The 23,392-nt window shown below is 48.9% G+C and overlaps 1 protein-coding gene across 3 annotated transcripts; it reads left to right on the forward strand.

Annotated features, from left to right (window-relative positions):
• The first annotated feature begins 792 nt into the window (after window positions 1–792).
• On the forward strand, window positions 793–23,091 carry LOC134339133 (caspase-14-like). Of its 3 annotated transcripts, none has more exons than XM_063035479.1 (7): window positions 793–918; window positions 8,037–8,134; window positions 10,829–10,981; window positions 12,459–12,675; window positions 14,720–14,827; window positions 21,500–21,609; window positions 22,454–23,090. In XM_063035479.1, exons 3-7 carry the CDS (start codon window positions 10,844–10,846, stop codon window positions 22,556–22,558), a joined length of 678 nt encoding a protein of 225 aa, XP_062891549.1. In that variant the 5' UTR covers window positions 793–918; window positions 8,037–8,134; window positions 10,829–10,843; the 3' UTR covers window positions 22,559–23,090. The 3 variants fall into 3 exon arrangements, with proteins under 3 accessions (XP_062891549.1, XP_062891547.1, XP_062891546.1); XM_063035477.1 differs by lacking the exon at window positions 793–918 and adding an exon at window positions 1,282–1,435; XM_063035476.1 differs by lacking the exon at window positions 793–918 and adding an exon at window positions 2,853–2,991 and having other exon boundaries at window positions 22,454–23,091.
• Window positions 23,092–23,392: the final 301 nt, after the last annotated feature.

Consider the following 23,392-nt stretch of genomic DNA (forward strand, 5'->3'; position numbering starts at 1 on the left):
TGACGTGGTGCACCACCCTCGCCATTCCCTACAACCTTGGCTCCCACCAGATGTACAAACTCGCTCTCTGCTCCACGTTGACAAATACAGTACTGAGCAAAAATCTAAAGACATGCCAGTGAAAAGCAATATATGAACAAAGAGTGACAATCAAGCAAAGTATAAATAATAAATAAATAATACTGAGAACAGGAGTCCTTGTAAGTTCGGTCCATAGGTTGTGGAATCAGTTCAGAGTTGGGGTGAGTGAAGTGATCCATGCTGGTTCAGGAGCCTGATGGTTGAGGGGTAATAACTGTTCCTGAACCTGGTGGTGAGGGACCTGAGGCTCCTGTACCTCCTTCCCGATGGCAGCAGCGAGAAGACAGCACAGGCTAGATGATGGATGCTGCTTTCTTGAGGTGAGGTGAGGTGAGTGAAGTTGTCCACACTGTACTCCTGCTGTAAAGTTAACAAATTTCACGACATATTCCGCTGATATTAAATCTGATTCTGATTATTATTTGAGTTAATTTAATGAGGTAGTGTGATAGGTTCATTTACGGGATGATTCTCATAAACCTGGTCTGGACCCTCTCCAATGTCAGCACATCCTTCCTTAGATAAGGGACCCAAATCTGCTCACAAATCTCAAGGTGCCTATTTGGATTTTTGAAAAGCATTAGGCTTTTCGATATCATTGGAGGTTTTGTTTTGAGGGAGGTTAATTAGGGAGAGAGTTTCCCATCTCTTTGCTGTCAGTAGATAGTTTGTTCTACACTCCGGTCAGTAGGGGGCGGTAATGAGAGTGAGGGGCAGCTGCAGAGAGAGAACCCGGGAGAGCTCGAGAGATCGACGAGTTAGGAACGGCGCCGATTGTCGCTGAAGTGACTGAATTTCAATTTCAGTGAGAAACTAAGTGAACTTCCATTTAACTTTGTGAGTCAACTTGAATTCAAATTTAAGTTGGAGCGACAAGGTCAGAACGAGTCCCCGAGTGAGTCACAGTGGGCTCACTTTCAAAAACCCTTTACCTCACGTTCTCGGTACTTATTCATTCATTTTTGTTTTTTTGTATTCACACAGCTTGTTGTCTTTTACATATTCAACTCCTAAAGCTATAAGAGACGCAGACCCAGTTGACGCTCTTTACCCGCCAGATCAACCTTCGGCCCTTGCCTCTCCCTCTCTCCGCTGGTTAATCACTGGCAACGTTCCCAGATCGCCGAGTGGCGGCAGGGTTCGGTTGGTAATCATCAAAGGCTGTGTCAGTGCCGACGGATTCCAGGAAAAGGCCACTCTCGTCCTGGAACGAGGGGGTGGGGGGAGAGAGAGAGGATGTGTTGTACTCCACACCACTTCTCTACTCTCCTCCCTCTCCCCCTCCTCTGTAACCATCTATACTACTACAAGTTTGTGTGATCTTAGCTTCACTCTCCTCACACCCCTCCCCCGGGTAAGAAATGACAGATGAGGGGTGGGGAGTAGGTTGTAATTGATTAATCCTGTTCTGGTGTTGAGAACCGGCGTGACTGGATATCACCTGTGGAACATTGCTGCTGTCTGCCTAGTGCAGGAATGTCTTCCACCGGTGAGTACACGCCTGGTCGGGTGGTGGGGGGAACCTGGCTCTGGAGGTGTCCCGAGACCCTTGTGTTGGGACCCCCATATCTCACTCTCCCTCTCGCGACATCTCTGTCTCGCTTCCTCTATTCCTCTCTCACTAACTCTTCGCACCCTCTCTCCCCTCTCTCTCTCTCTCTCCCCCCCTCTCTCTCTCCCCCCTCTCTCTCTCCCCCCTCTCTCTCTCTCCCCCTCTCTCTCTCCCCACCTCTCTCTCTCCCCCCTCTCTCTCTCCCCCTCTCTCTCCCCCCTCTCTCTCTCCCCCTCTCTCTCTCCCCACCTCTCTCTCTCCCCCCTTCTCTCCCCCTTCTCTCCCCCTCTCTCCCCCCTCTCTCCCCCCTCTCTCCCCCTCTCTCTCCCCCCTCTCTCTCCCCTCTCTCTCTCCCCCTCTCTCTCTCCCCCCTCTCTCCCCCTCTCTCCCCCTCTCTCCCCCTCTCTCCCCCTCTCTCTCCCCCTCTCTCTCCCCTCTCTCTCCCCCTCTCTCTCCCCCTCTCTCTCCCCCTCTCTCTCCCCCTCTCTCTCCCCCCTCTCTCCCCCTCTCTCCCCCCTCTCTCCCCCCTCTCTCCCCCCCTCTCTCCCCCTCTCTCCCCCTCTCTCCCCCTCTCTCCCCCTCTCTCCCCCCTCTCCCCCCCTCTCTCCCCCCTCTCTCCCCCTCTCTCCCCCTCTCTCCCCCCCTCTCTCCCCCTCTCTCCCTCCCTCTCTCCCCCCTCCCCCTCCCCCTCCTCCCCCTTCTCCCCCTCTCCCCTCTCCCCTCTCTCCCCCCACTCTCCCCCCACCTCTCTCCCTCTCTCACCTCTCCCCCTTCTCTGTAACCATCTATACTACTACAAGTTTGTGTGCTCTATGCCAGAGTACACCCCTCCCTGTCTCTGTAACCCCTTTCTACCCTGCAAGCCTCCCCATCTGTGTAACCCTTCCCTCTCCAACGGCCCTCCCTGCCTCTGTAACTGCCTCCAGCCTCTGCACCCCTCCACATCTCTGTGACCCTCCATCAGGTCCCAATACCTCTCCCTTTCTGAAACTCCCCCCTCCCCATCTCTATGACCCCTCCTCCCCTACACCCCTCCCTGTGTCTGCAACCCTCTCTCCAACACCCTTCCCCGTCTCTTTAAGACCCACCAGCAGGAGACCGACACCCCTCACTGTCTGTCTCTATAACCCCCACCCTTCCCTCTCCCTGTCTGAGGTAAGCCCTTTCTCTTTCACTTTCTTTCTGTCAAAGGAAGCTTCACTCTCCTCACACCCCTCCCCCGGGTAAGAAATGACAGATGAGGGGTGGGGAGTAGGTTGTAATTGATTAATCCTGTTCTGGTGTTGAGAACCGGCGTGACTGGATATCACCTGTGGAACATTGCTGCTGTCTGCCTAGTGCAGGAATGTCTTCCACCGGTGAGTACACGCCTGGTCGGGTGGTGGGGGGAACCTGATTCTGGGGGTGTCCCGAGACCCTTGTGTTGGGACCCCCATATCTCACTCTCCCTCTCGCGACATCTCTGTCTCGCTCCCTCTATTCCTCTCTCACTAACTCTTCTCACCCTCTCTCCCCCCCCTCTCTCTCTCTCTCTCTCTCTCTCTCTCTCTCTCTCTCTCACCTCTCCCTCTCTCACCTCTCCGCCCCCTCACCTCTCCCCCCCTCACCTCTCCCCCCTCTCTCACCTCTCCCCCCTCTCTCACCTCTCCCCCTCTCTCACCTCTCCCCCTCTCTCACCTCTCCCCCCCTCTCACCTCTCCCCCCTCTCTCACCTCCCCCCCTCTCACCTCCCCCCCTCTCACCTCCCCCCTCTCACCTCCCCCCCTCTCACCTCTCCCCCCCTCTCACCTCTCCCCCCTCTCACCTCTCCCCCCTCTCACCTCTCCCCCCCTCACCTCTCCCTCTCTCACCTCTCCCCCCTCTCTCTCCCCCTCTCTCTCCCCCCTCTACCCCCTCTCTCTCTCCCCCTCCCCCCTCTCCCCCTCCCCCCTCTCCCCCTCCCCCTCTCCCCCTCCCCCTCTCCCCCCGCTCTCTCTCACCTCTCCCTCTCACCCTCCCCCTCTCTCTCTCCCCCTCTCTCTCTCCCCCTCTCTCTCTCCCCCTCTCTCTCTCCCCCTCTCTCTCCCTCTCTCTCCCCCTCTCTCTCTCCCCCTCTCTCTCCCCCTCTCTCCCCCCTCTACCCCCTCTCTCTCCCCCCTCTCTCCCCCTCCCCCCTCTCCCCCCTCTCTCTCTCACCTCTCCCCGTCTCTCTCTCTCTCCCTGTCTCCTCCCTCTCGTCTCCCGACCTGCTTTCCTTGCTCTCCCCATCTCTTTCGATCCTTCTATCCCACTCCCTGCCCTCCCTCTCTCACTACCTCCTCTCTCCCCGTACTCTCTCTCTCTTCTCTCCTTCTCTCTCCCCCCTCTACCCCTCTCCCTTTCTCCCCTCTCTCCCTTTCACACTCGTTTTGCTCTTCCTTCCCCTCACCTCACTCTCTTCCCCCTCTCGCCACTGTCATTTGCCCCTCCCCCCAGTTCTGGGAAGAAGGTGACCTTTTCTCCCGGAAACCACAGCACAGACACACCCTTGTACAAATCTCAGCCGGTCCCTGCCCCCACTCGGCAATCTGGGAATGTTGCCAGTGATTAACGAGCGGAGGCCGCTCCATCCTCACCATCCGGTGCTGTCCCTTTGGTCAGTCCATTCCCGGCCATTGCTCCCCTTCTCCTGCAGTTCGACCCACCAAAACCATGCCCATGAAATCCCCTTAGAAATGTGCCCCTCCCAATTTAAACCCCTGCCCTCCAGTTTTGTACTTCCCTTCCCTCGGGGAGAAGACTGTGACTGTCCACCATATCTCAGCCCCTCATGAGGTCACCCCTCAGCCTCTTTCACTCCAGGGAAAACTGTCCCAACCTGTCCAGCCTCTCGTTATAACTCAATCCCTCCAGTCCCGGGAACATCCTGGTGAACCTTTCCTGCCCCCTCTCCAGCTTAAAGACATCTTCCCTGGAGCTGGGCGACCAGACCTGCCCACAATACTCCAGAGGCTATGGGCTTGCAGCGTTCCCAGATTCCGGAGGAAAGGTGCCAGAATGCCAGCTGATTCCAGGAAATGAGACTTCCCTTCCGGGAATCATCAAGAGTTGGGATGTGGGTAAAGGGGAGGATACAGAGGGAGAGAGAAATAGGGGAGGGGGAAGGGAGAGACAACGGGAGGTGAGGATGGGGGGGAAGGGAGGTGGGAGATGGGAGAAGGGGTGGGGGTGAGAGAGGGGGTGTATGGAAGCGACTGAACCGGATGTTTGGAAGATGATTTGGGCCCCAGGCCGAATCAGAAAGGTCAGGTACAGGCCGAATCAAGGTGGTGCAGTCCAGGCTATCGAAGATTTAGCACTGGGCCCGATTGAAAAGGTCAGGGTGTCGATGTCCGAGGTGAGGGATGGGCTGGTTCAGGTCACTGCTCCATGACGTTTACTCGGCTCTGCACTGAACTAAGGGTCTGTGGACAAAGTGCTTGGGGACTTCAGTTCTGAACATCATTTGTTTGTGTTTATTGTTTGCAGAATTTCTGCTTTATTTCTCTCTTTGCTCATTGGGTGTGATGATCTTTTCTAAGGGTTTTATTGGGTATCTTTGTTTTGTGGCTGCCGTAAGGAGAAAAATCTCAAGCTTGTATAACGAGTATACAGTGGCATGCAAAAGTTTGGACACCCCTGGTCAAAATTTCTGTTACTGTGAATAACTACGCGAGTAAAAGATGAGCTGATTTCCAAAAGGCATAAAGTTAAAGTTCTATTTTTTCCAAAATGCATCAGGCTTGTTTAGGTGTTCCTTTGAACCTTTTGAATAGAACTTTTTGGCCGCAATGAAGAAAGGTATGTTTGGAGAAAAAAGGGTGCAGAATTTCATGAAAAGAACCCCTCTCCAACTGTTAAGCACGGGGGTGGATCGATCATGCTTTGGGCTTGTGTTGCAGCCAGTGGCACGAGGAACATTTACTGGTAGAGGGAAGAATGAATTCCATTGAATGCCAGCAAATTCTGGAAGCAAACATCACACCATCTGTAAAAAAGCCGAAGATGAAAAGAGGATGGCTTCTACAACAGAATAATGATCCTAAACACACCCTCAAAATCCACAATAGACTACCTCAAGAGACACAAGCTGAAGGTTTTGCCATGGCCCTCACAGTCCCCCGACCGAAACATCATCGAAAATCTGTGGATAGACCTCAAAAGAGCAGTGCATGCAAGATGGCCCAAGAATCTCCCAGAACTAGAAGCCTTTTGCAAGGAAGAATGGGCGGAAATCCCCCAAACAAGAATTGAAAGACAATTAGCTGGCTATAAAAAGCATTTGCAAGCTGTGATACTTGCCAAAGGGGTGTTACTAAGTACTGCCATGCAGGGTGCCCAAACCTTTGCTTCAGGCCCTTTTCCTTTTTTGTTATTTTGAAACTGTAAAAGATGGAAATAAAGAAGTTTTCTTGCTTAAAATATTAAAGAAATGTGTCATCTTTAACGTTATGCCTTTGGAAACCAAGTGGTCTTTACTTGCTTAGCTATTCAGAGTAACAGAAATTTTGACCAGAAGTGCCCAAACTTTTGCATGCCACAGTATATTCTGATAAAAAATGTACTTTGGAATCTTTGAGAGAGGGAGGATATCACGAAGCTGGAGAGGGAGCTTTCATTTAAAGTGCTGGTGGAACTGAGCAGGTCAGGCAGCATCTATGGGAAAATGTACAGGCTGAGACCCCCGAAATGTTGACTGTACTACCACTGAACCCTCCAACAAACTTTCTACATCTATAAGTCATAAGAGCCGAATTAGGCCATTCGGCCCATTGACTCTTCTCCACCATTTCATCCCTCTCAACCCTATCCACCTGCCTTCTGCCTGTAACCTTTGACGCCCTGATTAATCAAGTACCTATCAACCTCTGCTTTAAATATAACCAATGACTTGGCCTCCACTGTTGCCTGTGGCGATGAATTCCACAGATTTACCACCCTCTGGATGAAGAAATTCCTGCTCATCTCTGTTCTAAATGGACATCCCTCTATTTTGAGAGTGTGTTGTCTGGTCCTAGACTGCACCGCCATAGGAAACATCCTCTCCATGTTCACTGTATCAGGGCCTTTCATCATTCAATAGGTTTCAATAACATCACCCCTCATTCTTCTGAATATCAGTGAGTACAGGCCCAAAGCTATCAAAAGCCCCTCATATGATAACCCTTTCCTGGAATCATTCTCGTAAACCTCCTTTGAACCCTCTCCAATGTCAGCAGATCTTTTTTTAGATAAGGCCCCCGAAACTACTGACGATTCTCCAAGTGAGGCCTCACCAGTGCCTGATTAAGCCTCAACATTACGTCCTTGCTTTTATGTTTTAGTCCTTTCAAAATGATTGCTACCATTTGCCTTCCTTGCCACAGACTCAAGCTGAAAATTAACCTTTAGAGATTCCTGCATGAGGTCTCCCAAGCCCCTTTGTACCTTGGATTTTTGTATGTTCTCTTCGTTTAGAAAATAGTGTATGCTTTTATTCCTTCCAGTAATATGCATGAGCATTTAGGTTCAAAGCAAATGTATTATCAAAGTATATATTTGCCACCATATACAACCCTGAGATTCGTTTTCTTGTGGGCATACTCAACAAGTATGAAGAATAATAACTAGAGGAGAATTAATGAAAGACCACCCAATTAGGACATTAAACCAAAGAACAGATAACAACAAGTTGCACAAATACAAAAAGAAGAAATAATAAATAAATAAGTAAGCGAGAACATGAGATGAAGAGCCCTTGAAAGTGGGTCCATAGGTTTCGGGAAGAGTTCAGTGATGGGGCAAGTGAAGATATCCCCTCTGATTCAAAAGCCTGATGTTTGGGGTAGTGACTGTTCCTGAACCCGGTGGTGTGAGTCCTCCCTTCACTGGGTTTCAGTGAGATCCCCACACCTCAGGTCTTCCCTCTTGCAGGGATGAGGTTCTGTTGCCGTTTCCATAGCTCTGGGGTTTTATGGGAAGGCGTTGCTAGCCCTATGTTCAACCCTCTTCCTTTCACAGCCGGGTTTGTGACCGTCCGCAGAGGTGCCTTAACTCATGGTCTTAATATTTATTATTTATTTTGTTATTATTACTATTTCTATAACTTGCCTTTTTCATATTGGTCGATTTTCCCAGTTTTTGTTATGTGATGTTTTCTATTCTTTCAAATGTGTTTCTTACTATTTACTGTGAATGCCCTCAAAAATGATGAATCTTGGGGTAGTCTATGGTGATGTATACATTATTTACTTTAAACTCTGGAAAGAATGGCAGTGGGCAGGCTATGGTGAAGAGCATTTTTGAGTGAATTTTCCCCTTTGGTTCAAGAGCCTGTTAGTTGAGGGGTAATAACTGTTCCTAAAACCGAGTCTTTCTCTCAACTATGGGCTCCAGGGCTTCATTGATCTTGAATTTGTTTCCTCAGATGTGGACAGCGAAGCTGGCCTGGAGTCCCCTCGTCCAGACAATGATGTGTCGTCGCCATCACCAAGAGCCTCTAGGCCGCAGGACGTGCAGGATCAGGTGGGACAGGGAGGAGTGGGGTAGACACATCTGGTGAAACGATGTGAGCTCAGTATGCAATAGTGGGCGGTGGTGGGGGAGGAGTCCATTAAACAGCACGGGCGTTGACCAGACCCTTGGTGTGGCATCACATGGGCATCCAACTCGCAGGTCAAATGGGAGAGAGGCCAGAGGTGTGGGTGTGGTCAGTTGTCAGGCTGGTGGACTGGCGAGGGGGTTGGGGGTCCTGTCACCAGTGAGACCAGAGGTTGAGGCCTAGTTTTCAGGGTCCCATTATCGGTGAGTCCGGCGTTCATAGTCTTTGGTTCAGGTTCTCGTTCATTGTTGTCTGCGAGTCCTGCATTGATACTAAATATTGAGGTCCAAAGACCAGTAGGAAGCCTGGGTCGAGGCCCAAAGACCAGACAGCGGTCCAGGTCCAGGCCTGAAGGCCAGTAGGAGGCCCAGACGCTGGTTAGAGGCAGAGGCCAGTTGGTGGTCTGGGTCAAGGCCCAATTGAGGCACAAACATAGCATGCCCACAACTCACTAACCCTAACCCAAATGTCTTTGGAATGTGGGAAGAAACCCACATGGTTGTAGGGAGAACATAGGAACCGTGGTTTGGAAAAGGGGAAGGGAAAAAAGGGAACAGGAAACACCAGAGAGACATTCTGTACTGATCAATAAACCAATTATTTGGAATCAAATGACCTTGCCTGGTGTCTCAGGGCTGGGTGTGTCTGCTCCCACACTCCTGGCACTCGCTCTCTGCCACCTGTTCCACACCCCACCACCCTCGCCATTCCCAACACCCTTTGCTCCCGGGGACCCTGTGATCTCCGTCTCAGAGGCCGATTTTAGGCTGTCTTTAAAGAGAGTGAACCCTCGCAATGTGGAATGCCCCAATGGAGTACCTGGCAAGGCTTTGAAAACTTGCGCCAACCGACTGGCAGGAGTATTCAAGGACATTTTCAACCTCTCACTGCTACGGGCAGAAGTTCCCACACTTCAAAAAGGCAACAATTATGCCAGTGCTGAAGAAGAAAAATGAGAGCTGCCTTAATGACTATTGCCCAGTAGCACCCACATCTACAGTGATGAAACGCTTTGAGAAGTTGGTCATGACTAGACTGAACTCCTGCCTCAGCAAGGACCTGGACCCATTGCAATTTGCCTATCGGCATAATAGGTCAACGGTAGACACAATCTCAATAGCTCTTCACAGGGCCGTAGACCACCTGGACAATACAAACCCCTGTGTCAGGATGCAGTTCATTGACTATAGCTCAGTATTTAACACCATCATTCCCACGATCCTGATTGAGAAGTTACAGAATCTGGGCCTCTGTACCTCCCTCTGCAACTGGATCCTCGACTTCCTAACCGGAAAACCACTATCTTTGTGGATTGGTGATAATATCTCCTCCTCACTGATGATCAACACTGGTGCACCTCTCTCTATAGCCATGACTGTGCGGCTAGGCATAGCTCAAATACTATCTATAATTTTGCTGATGATACAACTGTTGTCGGTAGAATCTCAGGTGGTGACAAGAGGGCGTACAGGAGTGAGATATGCCAACTAGTGGAGTGTTCTGCAGCAACAACCTGGCACTCCACATCAGTAAGACGAAAGAGCTGATTGTCGATTTCAGAAAGGGTAAGATGATAGAACATATACCAATCCTCATAGAGGGATCAGAAGTGGAGAGAGAACAGTTTTAAGTTCCCGGATGTCAAAATCTCTGAGGACCTGACCTGCCCCAACATATTGATGCAGTTATAAAGAAGACAAGACAGTGACTGTACTTCATTAGGAGTTTGAAGAGATTTGGTATGTCAACAAAAACAGGCAAAAACTGTAGATGTACCATGGAGAGGATTCTGACAGGCTGCATTCTATGTGGTATGGGAGAGGGGGGCTACCGCTCAGGACCGAAAGAAGCTGCAGAGGGTTGTAAATTTAGTCAGCTCCATCTTGGGCATTAGCCTATAAAGTACCATGACATCTTCAAGGAGTGGGGTCTCAGAAAGGCAGTGTCCATTATTAAGGAGCCCCAGCACCCAGGGCGTGCCCTTTTCTCATTGCTACAACCAGGAAGGAGGGACAGAAGCCTGAAGGCACACACTCAGCGATTCAAGAACAGCTTCTTCCCCTCTGCCATCAGATTCCTAAATGGACATTGAACCCGTGAACACTACCTCACTTTTTTAATATATATTATTTCTTTTTTTGCATGATTTTAAGTCTATTCTATATATGTATATTGTAATTGATTTATTTATTCTTCTAGATTATGTATTGCATTGAACTGCTGCTGCTAAATTAATAAATTTCACGACCCATGCTGGTAATACTAAATCTGATTCTGATTTACAAACTGGCTCTCCATTCCATGTTGACAAATACAGTAGTGTGCAAAAGTCCCATTCACCCTAACAATAGAAAATCTGCAGATGCTGGAAATCCAAGCAACACACACGAAATGCTCCTGTTCACACTCGCTATGTACATGTGCCTAAAACTTTTGCACGTTACTGTATAAACTGGTTACAGGGCAGCGGCAGCATTTGAACCCAGATTACTGGCACCGTAAAGGCGTTACGCGAACCGCTAAACTACTGCGGATTAATTCATTGAAGTTATTCAGGGGTTTGTAGGTAATGGTGGGGCAGGAATGTGATGTGATATTTCCTGTATTCTATCTCACAGGATGACCGCTACAACATGTCCGGTGTAAGGAAGGCCTTCATCCTCTGTGTCACAGAGCAGAGAAAGGGGGCCAAAATAGATTTGCATAATCTCAAGGATATATTGCAGACCCTGGGTTTCGAAGTGACTGAGTGTATCAATCCGACTGGCAAGGTGAGCTATTTTCATAGTATTTGTTCACCGTAGAGGGTCAATATTTCTCACCCACTCTTAGAGAAATTGGGGACCTATCACCTGTTCCCCCTCCCCCCGTGTTGGAAAAGGGATTCTCAGATTTGAGAAGGGTCGAAATCGGAATGACTTTGTTACTGTCACGTGAACAGTGAGGAGGAGATGGTCACCTCTTTGTACACTGTGGCTTTGTGAAGAGGGTCTGGATAAGGCAGCAGGGATCTACAAGTTGCTACGAGAAAGACAAAGAAGGACTGGCTGTGATGAAATGGTGAAGTAGACCTGATGGGCTAAATGGCCTAATTCTGCTCCTGTATCTTATGGTCAGACCCCGGCATCTGCTTGGCAGAGGACTTGTCTGGTCTTCTGGGAGGGTAGGGGCAGGGGGACACGCAGTGACAGACAACGAGTGAGCACCCCGGTGAAGGATGCCCAAAGCATGCTTAAGCCAGTTCCATTTGCCTGTACTTGGCCCGTGTCATAAGACACCACCCACCACGTGACAATTAACCAATTTACTAAGCTATCGTTTTCCATTTGTACAACTTCAATTTACTGAGAAGATCTGTAGGGATGGGAAACAATTCAAATGTTTAGACTGTGCTTGTTGTTCTGTACTTAATATTTCAGTAATCTTGTATATGGACTGGCTGATTAAGCATTCTTGTTCATTTAAGTAATCCATTACAGGTTGTATGTACAAATATGTGAATTGCATACTACTGTCATATCGCATACAGTTTGCCCACTACAGAAAGGATGTTGAGGCTTTAGAGAGGGTGCAGAGGAGGTTTACCAGAATATTGCCTGGTTTAGAGGGCGTGTGCTATCACGAGAGGCTGGATAAACTTGGGTTGTTTTTCTCTGGAGTGCCGGAGGCTGAGAGAAGATCTGATATGTGAGGCATCGATACAGGAGACGGGGAGTATCTGTTTCCCAGGGTTGAGATGTTTAATACCAGAAGGGCATGCATGAAGGTGAGAGGGGGTAGGTTCAAAGGGGTAAGTTCTTTACTCAGTGCCTGGAATGTACTCCCTGGTATGGTGGTAGAGGCAAATATATTAGAGGTTTTTAAGAGCAGTTTGAATTGGCAAATAAATGTGCGGAAGATAAAGGGATATGGACTTTGTGTAAGTAGGAGGGAATAGTGCTTGGGTGTATTCTTTTTACTTTTTAACTGGTTCAGCACAACATTGTGGGCCGAATGGCCTGTTCCTGTGCTGTATCTTCAATGTTCTATCATGCTACCATGTGAAACGTGCACACCTTGCATCAAGTAAACCCAAAGTTCCCCGACTCCCGTGTCTTCTTTTGAATTAGTCTAATGTTTTGAAATGACAAACCTGTACTTGCTCAGCATCTGAACCAAGTTTGGATGCAGGGCGAGGAGCGATAGTCTCACGAGCCGTAGCCGGAGGGGCAGGAAACAAGGGCATTCACACCTTGGCTCTTCATGCAGGAAATCCTCTCCTCCCTGGAGAAGTACCGAGACAGCATCGAGGACAAAGTCTGCTGCTCCTTCGTGTTCATTCTGGCGCACGGATTGGAGGGCAAGGTTAAGGGTCGTGACAATGAAGAGGTTGACCTTGAGGAGATCTTCGAATTGTTCAACAACGAGGAGTGTCTTAGTCTGCAGCAGAAGCCTAAGGTGTTCGTCATCCAAGCCTGCCGAGGAGGTGAGAACAGAGAGAGATGCACACAAAGATAGAGAGAGAAAGAGAGGAAAACAAAGAGACAGAGAGTGACAGAGACAGAGAGTGACACAGACAGAGAGACCGGGAGAGAGGGAGACAGAGAGGGAGTGACAGACAGACAGAGAGACGGGGGACAGGCAGAGAGAGTGACAGAGAGGAACGGATAGACAGCGGAGAGAGAGAGATGAGATGGTGAGAGACACGCAGGCAGAAACTCAGGGAGAAAGACAGAGAGGGAAACTGAGAGAAGAGCAGGCAAACCAGAGGAGAGTAAAGGAGGAAAGAGAGAGAGTGATGGGGGAGGATGAGATGAGGGAAGGGGACTAGAGGAAAATGGAATGAGAAGGGATGGGAGGGGTTAACAAGGAAAATCCGTGGAACAGGCAACTTGGGGAACTTAGGCAAACACATTGCACGCCTCACCACACCCCCTTCCGTAAGTGGGGGTGAGAGGGCAGTGACAGAGAGAGGTGAGGGTAAGAGAAAGGACAGAGGGAAAGAGAGAGACTGACAGAGAGTAAGAGGTATCTCTGTTCCCAAGGCAGGGGTCTCAGAACCATTTCCAAATTCAGCTTTTCCCAATCGCCCGGGGGATACGTACTCACTGGTAGAAGACATTCCTGAACCACTCAGATAGCACCATCATCCTCCAGACAACAGGAAGATGTGCTCTGTCTCAATACTGGCAGAGGATTAATCAGGGTGGGGTAGGGTGAGTGGGATGGAGTGAGGGAGATGCGGTGGGGGTGTTGGGGTCAAGGGGATGGATTGAGGGTGTTGGGGTGAGGGGAATAGGGTGAGGGTGATGGGGTGAGGGGGATAGGGTGGGGGTGATGGGGTGGGGGGGATGGGGGTGGGGTGAGTGGGATGGAGTAGCTTTCCCTGAGGCCCACAGGACCAGGAATGCTGCTATTTGGATCAGGATGAGACGTATTTGTCACTTCCTGCATTCAATATACTCCGGGCTCATCCTGTCTCTCAATTGGAATTCCAGCTCTCTCCGCTCAGCCCTTGGCACCTCTCATGGCTGGAATTTTCTCAGGGCGGCACGGTTATCATGACACCATTGCAGTGCCAGTGACCCGAGTTCGATCACTGTCACTGTCAGTATGCAGTTTCTCCGCTCTCACCGTAACTGCATGGGAGCAAATTCCATGCGTTTACCACCCTCAGGAAGGGAGGGAATTTTTCATCTCATTTCATTGCTTTGGTTGTGCCCTGAGCCCCATCCCCAACCCCAACCCCACCCAGAGACAAAAGAAACAAACCCCTCCCAGGGTTTGCACACAACCTGTTCTTTGCAAGTGCATGATGGGACAATGTGGAGGGAGCTTCACTCTGTGTCTGACCCCGGGAGTGTGTGATGGGACCGTGTGGGGGGGAGCTTCTCTCTGTGTCTGACCCCGGGAGTGTGTGATGGGACGATGTAGATGGAGCTTCACTCTGTGTCTGACCCCGGGAGTGTGTGATGGGACAGTGTGGAGGGAGCTTCACTCTGTGTCTGACCCTGGGAGTGTGTGATGGGACAGTGTGGAGGGAGCTTCACTCTGTGTCTGACCCCGGGAGTGTGTGATGGGACCGTGTGGGGGGGAGCTTCTCTCTGTGTCTGACCCCGGGAGTGTGTGATGGGACGGTGTAGATGGAGCTTCACTCTGTGTCTGACCCCGGGAGTGTGTGATGGGACAGTGTGGAGGGAGCTTCACTCTGTGTCTGACCCCAGGAGTGTGTGATGGGACGGTGTGGAGGGAGCTTCACTCTGTGTCTGACCCCGGGAGTGTGTGATGGGACAGTGTGGAGGGAGCTTCACTCTGTGTCTGACCCCGGGAGTGTGTGATGGGACAGTGTGGAGGGAGCTTCACTCTGTGTCTGACCCCGGGAGTGTGTGATGGGACAGTGTGGAGGGAGCTTCACTCTGTGTCTGACCCCGGGAGTGTGTGATGGGACGGTGTGGAGGGAGTTTTTCTCTCTGTCTGACTCTGGGATTGCGTGATGAGATATGATGGTAAGTTTTGAGGTATTTTTCTAGGTAAGCAAGACAGTGGAGTTTCGTCGACCGGCTTCCGTGCTTTACCTTCGGAACCTGAGGAACTCCCAATGGTTTCGGACACCTTTGTTGTGTACCCCTCACTACCAGGTTAGTTGCCTCCTTGCTCCATCATCGATTCCAATCCACCCTGAGTCTGCTCTTCCCTGTCCTAATCACCAACAACATTCTAGTCTGGGTTATCTGACCTTCGCTCTTGTGTTGGACCCCAATTCCATAATCCCTACTGTGATCCCTAATTGCTCAGTCTTTCCTTGCTCACCGTTCCTGGTTTCTGACCCATATCCAGATCTTCCACATCCTAGACTCAAACCAAAAACTGAAATGCCATCGCAATTTTTCCCAATCCCCATCCCAAAGTGTCTACAATTGCATTCTTCACAATCTCCATTCCAATCTTACAATCCCCATCCCAGTGTCTACAATTCCAATCTTCACAACCTCCATTCCAATCTTATGGTCCCCGTCCCAAAGCATCCACAATTCCAGATTTAGCTACCTTCCCAATCCCCATCCTAAAGTGTCAGCAATCCTAGGCTTCCAAGTCCCCGTCTCAAAGCATCCTCAATTCAGTCTTCCAAGTCCCCGTCCCAATCTACCTAGTCACCATCCCAATGCATCCACCATCTCAATCTTTGCAATACACTTCCCAAAGAATGCATAATCCCTATCTCCCTATCTTCCCAATCCCCACCCCAAAGCATCCACAATTGCAACTTCCCATACCAACCCAAAACGCCCAGGATTCCACTCTTCCCTGTCCTCATTCCAAAGTGTTCGCAATCCCAGTTTTCCCAATCCCCATCCCAAAACATCGACCATTTCAGATCTCCCAGACCCAAATCCCAACCCAGGAGAGGCCCCATCATCTGCTCCCAAGATCCTGGATTTCTCCCAGGCTCAATTTGGTGACACGCATAGCAAGATCCCACACGCTGTGATTGTTGGCCCCCTCTGGGTGCCTTGGTCGTCCTAGGTCTCTCTCTATCCTACGTCCCAGGCAGGGTGTCTCGCTCACCGCTAAGGCCATACTGGAGCAATAGATTTCTTGATATTGAGGGGAGGGGTGTTTTGAGGGTGATAGCAGGCAGTACATTTGTCTTTCCAATGAATGGTCGGGTTGAGGGCCGAATGGCCTCCTAATTGTCATCTTCAGTTAGGGTTCAGCTGTCCATCTTTGCTCGTTTCGCTGCTGGTGTTTAGAGCAGGAATGAAAGTCCTTCATCTCTGGTGGTGTTCAGGGCTTCCTTCATCATGTCAGACTTCCTCTCGGTTTCCACGACTGTCAGTCACTCAAGTCCCGGGTGGAAACTCAGGAAGACCACCATACTCAGATGTAGAAGGGTTCTTCACTGCTGTTTCTGTAATAATTTTGTTGTACCAGTCAGGGTTGTTGGCCCAAAGCTGGAGGACCAGTGAGCCATTCTTAGCCTCACCTCTACCCCTTGACCTGCTTGGCATGGGTGATCCTGCCAAGAGCCAAAGCATAAAAGCCTGACACCAGCCAACAGAACTCTCTCCGGGTCATTGAAGCATGCTAGTCTCCAAACCCCGCGATGAGGTTGTGGTCCTCTTCGAGGGCAGCAGTGCGAGGGAACGCAATCACGACGCAGAATAAAGTGTCACAATTACAGAGAAAGTGCAGTGCAGGCAGACAATAAGGTAAATTGTGAGATCCATTTTAATGTACTAGGGAAATGTTCAGTGGTCTTACAATATCGGTGTAGAAGCTATCCTTGAGTCTGATGGGACGTGCTTTTGAATCTGCTGCCCGATGGGACAGGGGAGAAGAGAGAATATCTGGGGTGGGTAGCGTTTTTGATTTTGCTGGCTGCTTTACTGAGGCAGGAGGAAGTGTAGGTAAAGCCCATGGAGGGGAGGCTGGTTTCCATGGTCACCGAGCAAATTCCACACCTCGCTGCAGTTTTTCACGGTCACGGGCAGAGCAATTGCCATACCAAGCTGTGACACAACCGGGTAGGATGCTTTTTGTGGTATTTCAATTTTTCTAAATCAGTGGGGCAAATTTTCTTAGTCTCCTCGAGGGAGTCAAAGCTTGGCTGCCCTGTCTACATGATGTTTACACCAAAGAAGTTGAACGTCTTGACTGCCTTCACCTTGACACCTTTGGTACAGCGAAAGTGTGTCTCTGCCCTTCCTGAAGACAATGACCAGCTCTTTGGTTTTGTTGACATTGAGGGAAAGGTTATAGTTTTGACATCATCTCATCTAAATCTTTGGCAAACTTGGATAGATGCACAGTGGAGAGATTCCTGACTGATTGCATCACAGCCTGGTATGGAAACACCAATGCCCAGGAATGGAACGGTCTACAGAAAGTGATGGATACAGCCCAGTCCATCACAGGCAAAGCCCTCCCCACCCCTGAGCACATCTACTAGGGGCTCTGCCACAAGAAAGCAGATTGGAGAGGGATTCATAATGATCTTTCAAGAATAAATAGATTCTGGCATAGTTCTAGAGTACTGGAAAATTGCAAATGCCACTCCACTCTTCAAGGAGGGAGGCAGAAGAAAGGAAATTATAGGCCAGTTCACCTGACCTCAGTGGGTGGGAAGATGTTGGAGTTGATTGTTAAGGAGGTGGCTTTAGGATACTTGGAGGCACATGATAAAATAGGCCAAAGTCAGCATGGTTTCCTTAAGGGAAAATCTTGCCTGACAAATCTGTTTGTCACATGACCGGCAACAATGAATATAGAAATGAGTCAGGTTTTATTAACAAACAAACATTTATTAAACTCTGCTCAACATTAGTGAAAAGATAAACAAACAAAAACCTTAACCGGAAGTAAACCGCTATGCGGCCATTTGACAAACCGCCAAACTCAGTACTAGTTCTTAAAACAAGTCTTAAAGTAGTAAATTCGAACACAGTTCCTAGAATGGTAAATTCTAAAGTCCAAGAGATTGATACAGTCAATTAGGAGGGACTTTCCTGAAGTAAAGAATTCCTCAAAGACTTGACGTTACTGCTGATCCCAGTCAGAACCTGCTTTGTCCACAGGATTCACAATGACGGAAATAAAATGGTTTAAAGGAACTGACCTTTCCTCTGTAGAATAGACACTGCACAACCTTTTCTGCTTTAGCAGAGGTTATCTCATCCAGATCACTCTTTCTTGAATGAAGATTCAATAATGGTCAATCCTCTCCAATACCGCCGAACAATATCAGCTTTACTCGACTCCTTCAGGTTCCGTACTTTAGTAATGTCTTCACTCTCCAATACTACTGAAAAGGTACACCAACAAATCTGGCAGCTATTGGTGAAACTGCCAGCCCAACACTTCTGTACCTTACAATAGAAAGTAAAATTCCATTTAAAAATTAAACTGCGTCATGGGACGAATACGCAGCATAGCGGAGTATCTGACTGATGATCTAACTGAAAACTAACTGCATCACCGGGGTCTCCCCTTTATACCCATGGTGAACATGTCATCACATGACCTTCCATCGGCGGGAAAATTACATCAGGTGACCTCCAAAAGACCATTACATCATGCCCATCAGCTACTCAATTACATCATGGTCATGAGACAGTCACAAGATATCCATGAGGTTTGTAACATGTTGGAACTCTTTGAAGACGTAATAAGCAGGATAGACAAAGGAGAATCATTGGATGTTGTGTACTTGGATTTTCTGAAGGCTTTTGACAAAGTGCCATGCATACAGCTTAAGGTCCCGTGGAATTACAGGAAGTGTAATGGACAAAGTGTAATGGAAGACTTGCACGGACAAAGCAGTGGCTGACTGGCCTCTAGTTGACTGGGGTGACTAGTGGTGTTCCACAGAGGTCTATGTTGGGACCGGTTCTTTTTATCTTGTATGTCAATAATTTGGATGATGAAATTGATGGCTTTGTGACCGTTTGTGGACAATACAAGGATAGGTGGAGGGGCAGGTAGTGCTGAGGAAGCAAGGAGACTGCAGAAGGACTTAGAGTAGGAGAATAGACAAAGAAGTGACAGATGGAATACCGTGTCCAGATGTGTATGGTCATGTACTTTGGCAGGAGGAATAAAAGCATAGACTATTTTCTAAGCAGAGAGACTATTCAGGAATCTGAGATGCAAAGGGACTTGGGATTCCCTGAAGGTTAATTTGCAGATTGAGTTTGTGGTAAGGAAGGCAAATGCAACGTTAGAGTACAAAAGCAAGGATGTATGTTGAGGCTTTATAAGGCATTGGTGAGGCCTCACTTGGAGTATTGTGAGCAGTTTTGGTTCCCTTGTTTAAGAAAGAATGTCCTGACATTGGAGAGGGTTCATGAGAATGGTTCCGGGAATGAAAGGGTTATCATATGAGCAATGATTGAAGGCTCCGGGCCTGTACTCACTGGAATTTAGAAGAATGAGGTGGGATCTCATATAAACATATCGAATGTTGAAAGGCCTAGATAGAGTGGATGGGGAGAGGATGTTTTCTTTGGAGGGGGAGTCTAGGACCAGAGGGCACAGCCTCAAAATAGAGAAACGTTTATTTAGAACAGAATGAGAAGGAATTCCTTTAGCCCGAGGGTGGTGGATCTGTGGAACTGGTTGCCACAGGTGGTTGTGGAGGCCATCATTGGGTATATTTAAGATGGCGGTTGATAGCTTCTCGATGAGTTAGGGCGTGAAAGGTTATGGGGAGAAGGCAAGAAATTGGGGCTGAGAGGGAAAAACTGAATCACAGTAAGTGTGTGTATATAAAATAGTTAAATTAAATAAGTAGTGCTAAAATAGAAATTTTTAAAAAGTCAGGTAGTGTTTATGGGTTCGATGTCCATTCAAAAATCTGATGGCAGAGGGGAAGAAGCTGTTCCTGAATTGTTGAGTGTGTGTCTTCAGGCTCCTGTATCACCTTCCGGACAGTAGCAGTGAGGAGAGGGCATGTCCTGGCTGATGGATGCTGCCTTTTTGAGGCATCATTTCTTGAAGATGTTCTGATAATACCGAGGCTGGTACCCATGATGGAGCTGACTAAGCTTACAACTCTGCAGCTTATTTTCATCCTGTGCGGTAGCCCCCACCGCCCCCCCATACCAGATGGTGGTGCAGCCAGTTAGAATGCTGTCCGTGATACATCTGTAGAAATTAGTGAGTGTCTTTGATGACGTTCCAGATCTCCTAAACTCTAATGAAATATAGCCGCTGTTGTGTCTTCTTTGTAACTGTGTTTCCTCGTGTTTGCGTTAATTATGCTGGGCCCAGGATAGATCTTCAGAGAGGTTAGCACCCGGAAGCTTGAAATTGTTCACTCTTTCTACTTCTGATCACCCTGTGAGGATTGCCGTGTGTTCCCTTGTCTTACCTTTTCTAAAGTCCACAATCAGTTCTTTGGTCTTACTGACGTTGAGTGTAAGGTTGTTGGTGTGACACCACTCAACTAGCTGGTGTATCTCCCTCCGTACGCCCTCTCGTCTCCATCTGAAATTCTTCCAACAATAGTTGTACCATCAGCAAATTTATAGATGGCATTTCAGCTGTGCCTAGCCACACAGTGTAGGGAGTGTGGAGCAGTGGGCTAAGCATGCATCGCTGAGGTGCACCGGTGTTATCGTCAGTGAGGTGATGTCATTTCTGATCCACACAAATTCTGGTCTTCTGGTTAGGAAGTTGAGGATCCAGTTGCAGAGGAAGGTACAGAGGCCCAGGTTCTGTAGCTTTTTGATCGGGACTGTAGGAGTGATGGTGTTAAATGCTGAACTATAGTCAATGAACAGCATCCTGACATAGGTGTTTGTATTGTCCAGGTGATTCAAGGCCACGTGGAGAATCATTGAGATCGTGTCCATCGTAGACCTATTATGACGATAGGCAAGTTGCAGTGGGTCCAGGTCCTTCTAGCTGTGAGCACCCTCTCAGAGCATTTTATCACTGCAGATGTAAATGCTACTGGACGATAGTCGTTAAGGCAGATCACCCTTGGGCAATGGTATAATTGTTGTCTTTTTGAAGCAGGTGGGAACTTCCAACTGTAACAATGAAAGATTGAAAATGTCTTTAAACACACCCACCAGCCGATTGGCACAGGTTTTCAGAATCTTAGCAGAAACTCCATCGGGCCCCGCTACCATGTGAGGGGTTACCCTCCTGAAAGACAGCCTGACATCGACCTCTGAGACAGCGATCACAGGATCAACAGGTGTAGAAGGGATCTTCACTGCTGTGGTTTTATTCTCCCTTTCATATCGAGTATAAAGGGCATTGGGCTTGACTGAGAGTGAAGCCACGCTGCCATTTATGCTGTTGGGTTTCGCTTTTTAGGAAGTAATGGCCTGCAGACCCTGCCAGAGTTGACATGCAGACATGCATCCAATTTCATCTCCAACCTTATTCAGAATTGTTCCTTAGCTCTTGAAATAACGCTCTGGAAATCGTACCTGTTTTTTCTTGTACAGACCTGGGTCGCCAAATTGAATGCCACAGATCTAGCCCTCAGCAGACCACGAACCTCCTGGTTCATCCATGGCTTTTTGTTTGGGTATGCATGGTACATTCTCGTAGGCACACACTCATCCATACAGGTTTTGATGAAGTCAGTTACGGCTGCGGTGTACTCAATCAGACTCTGAGATGAAACCCTGAGTACAGTCCAGTCCATCAATTCAAAGCAATCCTGTAAGCGATCTTGTGCCTCCCTTGTCCATACCCTCTTGCTCCTCACTGCTGGTGCTGATAATAAATTAATTGATAGGGCTTCCTGTTCCCACCCTCTCCTCCATCCTAATTGCTGTGTAATTCCTCTGCAGGTTATGTGGCCTATCGGAACCCAGATAAGGGATCATACATGATCACATTCATGACGGAGGTCTTCGAAAGCCACTGGAACCGGGAGCATCTGTATGACATGTTTGTCAGGGTAAGACAGAGTTAGGCAATTGGGGTTTAAGGGAAGAGGGAGGGAGATTGACTTATCCCTCAGCCCCACTCAGAGGGGAGAAGGTCCTCGTTTCCCTTGTTTGCCGGTTGGAATGTGCCAGAGGAGCTCAGCAGATCAGGCAATGACTGTGGACGGGAATAAACAGTCGACGTTTCGGGCCGAGACCCTTCATCAGGACTGGAAAGGAAGGGGGAAGGAGCCAGAACAAAAAGGTGGGGAGGGGGAAAGGGGGAGGAGCAAAAGTTGACCTGAGATAGGTGAGGCAGGTGGGATGAAGCAGGAATCTGGGAGGTGATGGGTGGAAGAGGTAAAGGGCTGAAGAAGAAGGAACCTGATAGGAGGGGGCAGTGGACCATGGGAGAAAGGGAAGGAAGAGGGGCACCAGCGGGAGGTGATGGCAAGTGAGGAGAAGAGAAGGGGTAATAGACGAGCCAGAATGGGGAATGAAGAGAGAAGGGGAGGGGAGAAATTCTGGAGGTTAGAGAAATCAGTGTTCATACTATCAGGTTGTACACCATCCAGATGGAATATGAGGTGTTTCTCCTCCAACCTGAGTGTGGCCTCATCATGGCAGAAAAGGAGGCCATGGAGTAACATGTCCGAAAGGGAGTGGAATTTAAACGAGTGGCCACCTGCCTCTTGTGAGAGATGGAGTGAAGGTGCTGAAAGAAGTGCCCCCCCCACCCCCTATCTACATTGGGTCTCACCACTGGAGATTTCCAGCATCAGCAGAATCTCTTGTGTTTGTGCTGGGTTTACATGTTGGGCCTTGAATTGCTGCTGGCCTATTCTCCAACTGAACCAACATGACTGGGTCTTTCAGGTGAACCGACGGATGGTGAGCGGAAAATATCAACAGGAAGGGTACAAGACCACTCTGGTGATGGAATCGACCCTGACCAAGGCCATCTACCTCAAACGCACCTGATGCTGAAGGTTGCACATCCCCTCCCCTCTCCCTTCTCCCCACCTGCCCTCTCCTCTCTCCCTCCCTCTCTCCCCACTCCTCTCCCACTCTCCACTCCCCTCCCACACTCTCCCCCTTTCCTCCCTCTCCTCCCCCCTGACCCTGACCCTCCCCCTCCTTTCCTCAGACTCACTTTCGCTCACTCTAGCGTTCTCTTGTTTTGTTGTGAGAGTTCGGGCCCCTGCAGAGTTTGTCGATTTGGGTGGATGTCCTGCGGCCCTTCAGCATCGAGTAATAATGAAGACTGGCAATAAATCAGAATACTTTAATTGAATGCAGAACTTTCTGACCATTTATTCACTTCTGGGGTCTCGCTGTCTCAAAAGGTTCCCCACCCTGCTGCCTGTTTCAGGAGTGGGGTGACCCCCTCACTTTCGAACCACCGTGGGGAAGGGGCTCCCATTGTGCTGTTGTGGAGGGAGTTTGAGGAGTTAGACCCATTGACGGTTATATATTTCCAGAAAGGATGACGGACCTCTTTTGGTGGAGTTTTACAGAATGGGGGAGATGGTGGGAGGGTCTCATTGAAACCCGCACTGAACAACAACATTTTTTCAAGGTGTTGCTTCCCCTGGCATTTTTGGTGGTTATGCTGGACCACTTGAAGGTTTTCACAAATGTAATTTCAGACAACTTGTAACACGTAGGAATTTGGAGAAACAAGGAATTAACTTTTATTGAATATAATGCGTTTAATTGCATAACGGCGCTGATTCTTTGCAATAGAATCAACAGAACTAAAAATGTTGATGATTTTCATTTGTGCTCAGTGTCTGAGGCTTCTCGCTTAAGTGT

This window comes from Mobula hypostoma, chromosome 28 (assembly GCF_963921235.1).
Source record: "Mobula hypostoma chromosome 28, sMobHyp1.1, whole genome shotgun sequence".
Taxonomy (NCBI): domain Eukaryota; kingdom Metazoa; phylum Chordata; class Chondrichthyes; order Myliobatiformes; family Myliobatidae; genus Mobula; species Mobula hypostoma.